The 10,900-nt window shown below is 40.1% G+C and overlaps 1 protein-coding gene across 1 annotated transcript; it reads left to right on the plus strand.

Annotated features, from left to right (window-relative positions):
- Nucleotides 1-972: 972 nt before the first annotated feature.
- LOC127576534 (zinc finger protein 436-like) lies at nt 973-9,741 on the plus strand. The gene has a single exon (XM_052027040.1). The coding sequence runs from the start codon at nt 1,237-1,239 to the stop codon at nt 2,101-2,103; it is 867 nt and encodes a 288-aa protein (XP_051883000.1). The 5' UTR covers nt 973-1,236; the 3' UTR covers nt 2,104-9,741.
- Nucleotides 9,742-10,900: the final 1,159 nt, after the last annotated feature.

Below are 10,900 nucleotides of genomic sequence, written 5' to 3' on the forward strand. Positions count from 1 at the left end.
GCTTTCTATGGTGCATCGGTAAAACTTGGTGAGAGTCAAAGGGGACAAACCAAATTTCTTTAGCCTCCTGAGGAAGTAGAGGCACTGGTGAGCTTTACTGGGATGCTGCCTGGATTAGAGGTTATGAACCATATGGAGAGGTTGGACAAACCTAGGCTGTTTTCTCTGGAGTATCAGAGGCTGAGGGAAGACCTGAAGGAAATTTAGAAAATTATGAGAGGCATAGATAGGGTAGATGGTCAGAATCCTTTTTTCAGGGTAAAAATGTCAAATACTGGAGGACATGCATTTAAGGTGAGAGGGGGAGAGTTTAAAGGTGATGTGTGGGGCAAGCTTTTTACACAGAGAGTGTCAGGTGCCAGGAGGAGTAATGGAAGCAGATGTGATAGTGGTGTTTAACAGGCTTTCAGATAGACACATGAATATGCTAGGAATGGAGGGATATGGATCATGTGCAGGCAGAAAAGATTTAGTTTAATTTGCTGTCGTGTTTGGCGCAGACATCATGGGCCAAAGGGCCTGTTCCTGTGCTGTACTGTTCTATATTCTATGAGCTGAAGAAAGAGTATGTGGAATGGAAACTTAGGAGTTTGAGGAATTAAAGAAGGAAGTAATGTTCTGCTCTGCATATTAATTTCTAACCTATACATAAATTTTCTTTTGTGATTTTTTTTATTCAAGGGGAGGATTTGAAGGCAGTTAACCTTGAACCAAGCATCACATCAAGATCTGACAGCATTGCTCAATTCATCGGGACCTGAATTGGAAAGAGAAATGTTTGCCTGTTTTCTCTGTGGGAAAAGATTTCAAAAAATGGATCAGCAACATCACTGAGATGCACATTCACCTTTGAATGAGACTGCTGTAGCAAATGAAAAGTGCTTTCACCAGTTACACAGCCTGAAAACCATCACAGCATTCACATAGGAGAGACTGTACACTTGATCTCTCCGTCGCTGAGGTTTCAACTGATATTCCAACCTGGAGAGGCACAAGGTTACTCGTGCCACGGAAAGACCGTGGAAATGTGGGGATTGTGGGAAGGGATTCAGTTACCCATCTGAACTGGAAACTCATCGGCGCAGTCACACTGGGGAGAGGCCATTCACCTGCTCTGTGTGTGGGAAGGGATTCACCCAGTCATCCAGCCTACATACTCACCAGCGTGTTCACACTGGAGAAAGGCCTTTCACATGCGTACAGTGTGGGAAGGGATTTAATGCTTTGTCAAACCTCATGACACACCAGCGAGTTCACACTGACGAGAGACCTTTTAAATGTTCCATCTGTGAGAAGTGCTTTAAAAGCACAAAAGACCTGCTGATACACCAACGCACTCACACTGGGGAGAGACCGTTCACCTGTGCAATCTGTGGGAAGGGATTCACTCAGTCATCCCACCTTCTAACACATCAACTTGTTCACACTGATGAGAGACCATTTAAATGTTCTGACTGTGAGAAGAGTTTTAAAAGTAAAAAGGATCTGTTGACCCATGTACGCACTCACACTGGAGAGAGGCCATTTATTTGCCCTTTGTGTGGAAAAAGATTCACTTGTTCATCCCATCTTTTGACACACCAGCATGTTCACACAGATGACCGACCTTTCAAATGTTCTGACTGTGAAAAGAGCTTTAAAAGCAAGAAACATCTACGTAAACATCAGCGCGTTCACACTGGTGAGAGACCATTTGCCTGCTCCATGTGTGGGAAGAGATTCACTCGTTCATCCCACCTTCTGAGACATCATCGAGTTCATACTGGGGAGAGGCCATTTATCTGCACTGAGTGTGGGAAGGGATTCACTGATTCATCTGACCTTTTGACACACCAGCGAGTTCATACTGGAGAGAGGCCATTCACCTGTGCCGTGTGTGGGAAAGGATTCACACAGTCATCTCATCTTACTGAGCACCAACTTGTTCACACCAATGAAAGACCTTTTAAATGTTCCATCTGTGAGAAGAGATTTAAAAGCAAAAAAGACGTTCTCACACACCGGCGAGTTCACACTGGGGAGAGACCATTCACCTGCTGTGAGTGTGGGAAGGGATTCACTCAGTCAAACAATTTGCTTAGACACCAGCAACTGCACAAGTGACTGCAGGTGTTGGACTTTGCTGTTATTGCAGCTGTTAATCATATTATGGACCGAATTGTTCAGCCTTGCAGTACTGCTGTATGCTGATGTCATTTAATCCCTACAACTGATCTGGATAAATACTTAATAAATCGGCATTATTGTGGATTTTTGTCTTTCCCATTGGCTGGAGCTCAGAAAGAACAATTGGGAAAAACCATACAGTGGATACAAAACTTCAGCCTGTTGCAGTCCTTCAGGGCCACAGTGCAAAGGGCAAGCAAATCTTTGGTCTTTCTTATCTCTCTTCATTGACCGGAAGGTCACCCAGAGTTACCTTCTTGAGCTGTGTTAGAAATGTGTCCCAGTCACAATCTTCCATGGTTTGGAGCTTCTTGGTTATAGAAGCTTAGTGGTTATGTTACCAGATCTGGATGCAAGTTCAAATCCCATGTTAGCAGATGGGAATTTAAATTCGGGTAATTAAACAAATCTGATCATGAAACTACTGGATTGCAATTAAATGCATGGAGTTCGCAAATCTTTTTGTAGAAGGAAATCTGCCATCCATACTTGATCCAGTATGCACTTGACTCGAGATCCACAGGAATGTGGTTAACTTCTAACTGCCCTCTGAAATGGCTGAGCAAGCCATCAATCCAAGGATATTTGGGGGAGGGTAATAAACACTAGCCTTATAAGCAAGTTCACATGTCATGAATGAATAAGTAAGAAAGCTTGGGACAGAAAGTTTCTTTCAAATATGTTGAGAGTTGAGAAGAAAAGAGCAAATGTGGTCAGATCAGATATTGATGTAAAACTTATCTGCTCCTGATCGAAAGTGAAATTGTAGGTTTAAATTTCCTGTCGAGGAATAACTGAAAAAGTTAATTTATTTGTGTGACAATCCATTATCTATGATTTTATTCAGCCATCTGAAGGTCAATATTAATATTTAAAAGAGGCATATTTAAAAACAGCCATTATTATTATATTTAAGAAAAAGTCAGAGGATTTTGCAGGAGCCTGTTACCTGCTGGTACAATTCTATAATAGTCATTTGATCTCCAGATAAAAAAAGTTAATTTCTCCGGACTTCCATTCTTTTATTCTCTCCCCCTCCACCAACCAAAATTTCTCTGCATCTTAAATCATCTTGTATCTTATAACAACTTTCATTCTAATATATCATCCTGTAGATGTCACCTGACTTGCTGAGTTTTATCAGCATTTCTGTTTTTATTTCAGATTTCCAGCATTGCAGTATGTATGTAGCATTCTGTTTTTCCATTGGGTTCCAGTATAACATAACCTAAATGCATGGTTTGCCTCTTTTATGATGTTGCTAGCTTAAATAGGGTTAGTATGTTGGACATATGAATGAAGTAAGTGAGCATCTTTTCCTTGAATATATTTATCATTACATTACAAATATATTTTGGTCAGTGATCCTTGCAGCTGAATTTGAGGGTGGGGGGTGTGTGTGATTGTCCCCTTAAATATCAAGTGATCTCTGATGAGAGGTCTTTCTCTTGTGACGTCAGTTCAATGGGATACCTGGCATCCAACATCTGTGATGCCAATGAGTGCGTTGAGCAGCCATTCAGATTAAAGATTTCCCATAGACATTTCCCAAGAAGTTAATGTACATTTTTTTTTAAAAATTGCACTCAAAAGCTGGGAACATGTACATATAATTCAGATACAACTGAAATATAAAAAATTAATGAATTCTTAAAAAATTCTCATTAAAATGTGCATACATAATATTTAAGGGTCAGATTGTTTGCCAGTTAGTAAATATGGTTCAAAACACCATGAAAAATTTATTTAGACCTCTTTTAACAAAGCATAAGATTTTCATGTTATTTTATGGGTGAACTAGTCAACGAGTAGCTTAAATTCATTCCACTTCAATCATAGAAAATTCGTGACACAGGATACATTCAACTAGAGCTACCAACCTAATCCCACTTGGTCCATAGTGCCGCAGATAGCAACTCTTCCAGTATACATCCAAGTAATTGATGAGGTGTTTTGCCTCCTCCACCCTATCAGGCAATAAGTTCCAGACCCCCATCACCCTCTGAATAAAAGGGAAAAAAAAATCACCTCGCCTCTAGTCCTTATATTGATTACTTTGAGTCTAATTGTAGCTGGTTTGAAGTTCCACTGTGACAGAGATGCTTGACCTGTGATATCTTGTTACTAATAGGGAGCAGTGACGTACCATGCCTGTTTACACTGGGTGGGACCCACATCCTGACTGCCATTGAAATTATGGGAGGAAATTCACTTGAACTGGATTTTTTAGGTCCCCTCTGATTGCGACAGATGTTTCTAATGTTTAGTTATTGATTCACTGCTGTATGATGTGCTGTCTAGTGGATATGTACATGATGGACACAGGCAATACAGATCTGAGGTGTCAATACAGTGTTCTGGCTGACTCTGGAAATGAAAGTCTGTGGTTCAGGAAACTGTGCTAATCCATGTGTGGAAATAATTATTTTCTCTTACCCACCCCACCCTTTGCGGCTCACCTCCCTGTCTCACTGGGTAAGTGAAAAAATGATCAGAGTGGTGGTGTTTCACCAGCAACCCCAGAAGTCCTCCGACTTAGTCTACACATCTCATGTCTCTTCACAGTGTCAGACTGGAGTCAAGCTCAACAGGGTCTTTCGTTGCTGATGCTACCAAGCTCTCTTCCTTGGCTGTGGTTTCACTAGATAGTAGGTAGGGACAGTGGGAATCTCATTCACCCATTCACATGCTTCGCTAATTAGATGACGGGGCATTTAGGTGGTGACCGAGACAGTAACAAAACTGCCTCGTATTTCGAGTTTTAATGTAACTCGTCCATGAGCTTACACCCACTCCAGCATGATGTTAAAACCAGGAATGGGAATAGTAAAACAAAGAACTAAAAATGATAAAAGGCAGGCACCAAAGAGGAAAGAACCCACAGGAAACCGGGTTCAAGACCATTCCATTGAGCTAGTTCTTGCATTTAACAGCATTTGATATGTTTGGCAAAGAAATAATTAAAGGTACATTTATTACAATTATTAAAACATAAAGGATTAAAACTGTGAGAATACTAATATAAACTAAAATACAACTAAACTAAAACTGATGCAACCAACATACATTATAAATGAATCAATTTTAAAAAACTTAAAATACCTAAAAGAGCGGTTATTTTAACTGGGGCAATAAAAGTCTTGTAATTGCTGAGAAAATCCAGGATGGTCTTGTTTACAGAGAACCAAGTCCTCTGGTGCCTGTAATATTGCCTGAATGAAATTGACCTTGACAACCTGACGTGTCCTTGATGGGCTTCCAAGTGTCTATGTTTATTAGATTTTTCCAAAAACACTACCAAGTGATCTGGAATCTTTTTCAAATCACGTCAAGACATCAATAACTGCAGCTTGACTAACCTTGATATAAATAGCATTGGGGATCCATGCATGTCTGGGTTGATCTAAAAACTGTTGTTCTCTAAAAACCATTGTTCTCTAAAAATATTAAAACCGGCTCCAGGAACCCTGGAACACAATAAATCTAAAATACTATTTGTATCTAAAAGTCCTGGGCTGTTTCACTAACAGACACATGCCCGAGGTATGGCCCAAAGTCTCTTTAACAAGCCCACAGTTCCTCCCATTCTTATCTGTAGTGGGCCCAGCAAGAGCCAAAGTATTTTTGATGGGATACATATTGGATCTTAAAAGAGTGGAGGTTATGTAATCTGACTGTTTAAAGGATGAATATCCTATAATCCAATTATGAGATCAGGAATCGTTCTTATAAGACCTGATGGCCCACCCCAGGCCAGGCTTCAAACTCCAAGTCCGGCCTATTACCCGGTGTAATCCAAACTTCCCTCCTGCTAAAACTATCCCTTAAAACATCATTATAAAAACTAATTTGTTAATCATGGTGTCAAGATCAGTCCTGGCAAACTGGAGACGCAGACCCACTAATTTACCCTCAGCTTTTTTGTAAGCTGATATATTTCTTAATAATAGCAAGTGGGATCCAGGCCTCCAATTTGGGATCACCAATCTTCCAACCCAGATTCTAGAATTTAAGATCCCATTATTAATTCAACTCGGTAAATGTAAAAATTCCTCAATACATTTCCTAATATTTTCACCTAGCCTGATTAAAGTATTTCCAGCATTTTAAAGTTAGTGAGTAGTAAACATGAGGGATGAAGTAGGTTTTAAAAACTTCAACCTTCTGGGTTAGCTGAAGCCTTGCCCAAGGAAGATTCCTACCCCACCCCTTGAGCTTATTCATCTACTCCCCTGCGAAACACCTGATCCACGGGTCGAACCTGGCACCAAGATACTTCTCCCAATCACCAGGAGTAGTAAATCTTATTTTTATTCAAAAGCTAATTATCAATGCAATTAAAAATGAAGCTTTTGTTCTTAGAAGTCATAAAAAACAGAACTTTTATTCATAGTTTCCTCGACCCATCTTTCTATAAAAATTCTCCAGGACAGAGTTATTTTGACATGCTCGTGTAAAAATCATTCACAAGGCAATGTCACCAGCAAACGCTAGGGTAGTACAGAAAGTGTTTACCATTTTGAGGTAAGACACATCAATCTCAACCTAATGAACATAATGAAATGACCATAACAATATTAAACAAAATGGAGGAAGGTGAGTCACATTAGTTAATGCCCCTCATGATTGGGATGAATGTTGTTCTAAGCTTTGCCATTTTCAACAAAAGTAACCAAGTTTGTATAAAGCTCTGATACAAGGTTAACAAAATGGGCATCAACCCCAATCCTGCCCAGAGCTTTAAAAATAAGCTCATGGTCAAAACCTTTAACTAGATCAATAAAATCAATGGCCAGATCCTTACGATTCTTCTTGATCCCTGTCATTAAATTATTTAAAATGGCACTATTTTGATTACAACCAGGATAGCTGTGACAAATCCTTTCAGTCAGGACTTAAGGATGATTGCCTCCAACAATCATTTTGTTAATATTTTAGTGACTACCCTTAATAATATTGACCTGATGCATATCTGTGTTTATGGCCGAGTATGTGCTGAAACAAAGCATGACAATGGATGTGTGCAGGTTAGTGATTCAGTAAAGGGGCCCCAGAACTCCTTTCCTAAGCAGTTTCCTGTTCTGCAAGATGGCTTCCTCTGTGTGCATGGCATTATCTGATCCTACCTTAGACAGGTGTTATTTGAATAGCCATATTCGGGATAGCTTCTCCAATCTGGTCAGTTAAAAACTCTCATGACAGTTGGTGTTTGATTGTTGACCATTTGAAAATGAATTCTGTCATGCGTTGTGTCACCAGGGTGTAGAAGACTCAAACATTTCTGCTCTGATTCCACTGGGATCCAAATGCTTTAGTATGTGGGACAATGGTAATGGTTTTTGCAGGATTCTTGTTGATAAAAGAGAACCAGGTTTTCATTTATGTTTGACAAAGTTTTGTAGACTTATTTGCTCAACAGTTTCGCAATACTTTGATGGTCATGTTTTTAAATAAGACAACTCATCGATTGAGAAATTATCAGCATCAAGGAAGATTTGCATAGACCAGCGCTGAATTTGTTTTGTTTCACTAAATCAACTTTTTCTGGTGATATACATAATGTACATGGCCCGAGCAGCTTGAAACAGACTGGCTCTGAAAAGAAATTAAATGAAAATAATGCCTATCGTCTGTACATAAAAACTGCTTTTAAGACTCATAACCAAGTAAAAGAGATGGCAATCTGAAAAATAATCCAAGTAGTAGATATCACAAGCAGGGTAAAACAAGATGGAGAACAGATGGATGGGGCAGGAACATAGGGGGAGAGCAGAGGATTCCTCAAGAACCGGATAGGAATAATGATTGTAACTGACTGAGTGGTCGGGCACCCCTAATGGGATAAAGGAAGTGGCTCCAAAAACATCCCCATCTTCAATGCTGCTGGAGCCTTGCAAATGAGTGTCAAGGAGAAACATTTGCTACCACGTGTAGATAGAAGTGCCAAGTGTATGATCCAATGGTCCTGAAGCCTCCAGCACTAGTAAAAGCCAGTATTCAGCCAATACATTTCACTCCATGTGATGCTGAAACATTGTGTGACAACATCCTGGCTGTGGCACTGAAGCCTTACACTCCTGAACAAGCTGCACCTTTATCCAACATCTTTCAGTGTAGTGACAACATTGGCATCTACCTGACAATATGCAAAATTTCCCAAGTGTATTCTGTGCACAAAAAAGGAAGGCAAATCCTGTGAACCAACTTGCCACCCCATCAGTCTAATCTCAACAGCTAGCTGATAGGTGTAATTAACATTGGTACCTGCTTATGAATAATGTGTTCTGTTTGGGTTTTGCCAAGACCTTACTGGGCTTCATACCTGGTACAAAGTTAGACAAAGCAATGAGGTAGCTTTAAATGCTCTTGGCATTGAGGCAGCATGTGGACCAGCTGTGTTGTGGCATAAAGGAGGTATGGCAATGTTGATGTCATTGGGAATCAAATGGAAAGCTCTCTCCTGCCTGGAGCCATATGTTGCACAAAGGAAGTTGATTGTAGTTCTTGGAGATCAATCATCCCAGCTCCAGGACATCATTGCAGGATATCCTTACAAGAGTTTCTTAGGCCCAATCACCTTTAACTGCTTCATCAGTCATCATCTTCCATAATGAGATCAAAAATAGGATGCTCGCTGATGACTGCACAATGTTCTATTTCATTTGCTGCAGCTCAAGAAATGAGGCACTCTATGTATGCACACAGCAAAACAGGATTCAGAAAGTGGCTCATCAGTATGTTCTCAAGGGCAGTAGAGGATGAGCAATAAATGTGGCCTTGACAGTGATGCCCACATACCCAACAAATGAATAAAAGAGACTGCTTCTCCTTGTTGGGGTATGAACCCAATGATTCGGGGAAAGGTCATGTTGGGATTACCTTTTAATTATTGATTGTATTTGTTGTAAAGAATTTATTCTGTGACTCTTAAAACAGTAATTTCATTAATATGATTGTACCTGTCAAGATTGTACTTGTCAAGAAATATTCTCAGTAGACAGGGCTGCCGGGAAGTAGGGTGGTAAAAGTGGATGCCTTGCACCTGCCTTGAACAAATTAAGAGGACATCATTGACAGAGTCTCAGGGTGATCAATTAGTGGAATTCCATCAGGTACAGTAAACAAAGGACAGATTGATGTTTTTCAGTCCCAGGCAGGATATCTAATAATCAAGGATTGTGGGTTTCCAGAAGATTTGTGTCCATCCTTAGGATAAAAAGTTCAGGGGTGAAAATACCAAAGCAAGGGTCATGAGTTTGATCTGGTTTGGTGGATGGTGCATGAAGGGTAAAGGTAATTCCTGTAATTGGATAAAGAAATTGGTGTCAGTTCATGTTGACCCTGATATTAATTACATAGTTCTATAGCCTTGCCAGTGTAAGAAATGTATCAGAACAGAGTCTTGAGGAGGGAAACATGGTAGAATTTGGTGGGGATTTGAGCCCAAACCAACAGACAAAGACAGAGAAAAGGAACAGGCTGCAACTTCTGATCACAGCAGGTAATATAATACATGAGTTTTGTTGTTCAAGATTTGTTTGGTTGGAATAAAGTACAATCAGTGTCATTAATAGAGGTCAGTATCAAGTCTTTTTAATTTCATTTAACACAGAGTTCATAACTTATGTGCATGCAAAACATAATCTTGTGAGTGGATGGCATAGCCTAATGTTGGATCTCTACTGAATCCCTGTACCAGTTAACTATCATATTTGAGTAATTGGCTATGGACCCATTCCCAGGCCAGATTGTGGTGCATTTGGTAGAGCTGCCATTCAAACACCAGTTCCCATTTTACTTCTGGAAAAAACAGGCATATTGTGCTACTGTCGCACTTCTGAATTCAAATGCTTCTTATGGTACACTTAGTTACTTTTACATATATACCAAATTAATAAAATGACTGGAGGCATTGTGTCAAAATGCACCCTGCTGTAATTTGGTAATATCACTTGGCTCACATGCCAACATTTGAATTTTTGACAAATTACTGGATTTTAGATGTTCCAATGTCTTTTAGTTTATGCATTAGTCTTCCTGGGATTGCCAGGAGTGAATCTGATTGCCTCAAGGAAATATGGGGGACATATTTTCCCATTGATAACAAATACTGGAAATACTCAGCAAGTCAGGCAATATCTTTGGAGAAAGAAATGAGTTAATGTCTCAAGTTTCCAATGATAGAGCATCAACTTGAAATACTAATTCTGTTTCTTTCATTGCAGATGCTGCCTGGCCTACTGAATAGACTTTCTGCTTTATATTTATTTCAGATTTCCTATAAATGCATGCCAGAAGGGGACATGAGAAGGCCTTGGCAGGCAGGATTAAGGAAAACCCCAAGGCGTTCTACAAGTATGTGAAGAGTAAGAGGATGAAATGCGAAAGGATAGGGCCTATCAAGTGCAGCAGTGGGAAAGTGTATGGATCCGGAAGAAATAGCGGAGGTACTTAATGAATACTTTACGTCAGTATTCACCACAGAAAAGACCTGGGGGATTGTAGTGGGGATTTGCAGCGGCCTGAAAAGCTTGAGCTTGTAGATATTAGAAAAGAGGTGGTGCTGAAACTTTTGGAAAGCATCAGGTGAGATAAGTCACCGGGACTGGATTAGATGTACCCCAGGTTGCTGTGGAAGGCTAGGGAGGAGATTGCAGAGCCTCTAACAATGATCTTTGTGTCGTCCATGGAGACTGGAGAGGTTCCAGAAGATTGAAGGGTTGCGGATGTTGTT

Source organism: Pristis pectinata, chromosome 12 (assembly GCF_009764475.1).
Source record: "Pristis pectinata isolate sPriPec2 chromosome 12, sPriPec2.1.pri, whole genome shotgun sequence".
In the NCBI taxonomy this organism is placed as follows: domain Eukaryota; kingdom Metazoa; phylum Chordata; class Chondrichthyes; order Rhinopristiformes; family Pristidae; genus Pristis; species Pristis pectinata.

What these genes read in the sequence shown, in the direction of transcription:
- LOC127576534 (XM_052027040.1), top strand. Translation starts at nt 1,237, where the DNA reads ATGACACACCAGCGAGTTCACACTGACGAGAGACCTTTTAAATGTTCC.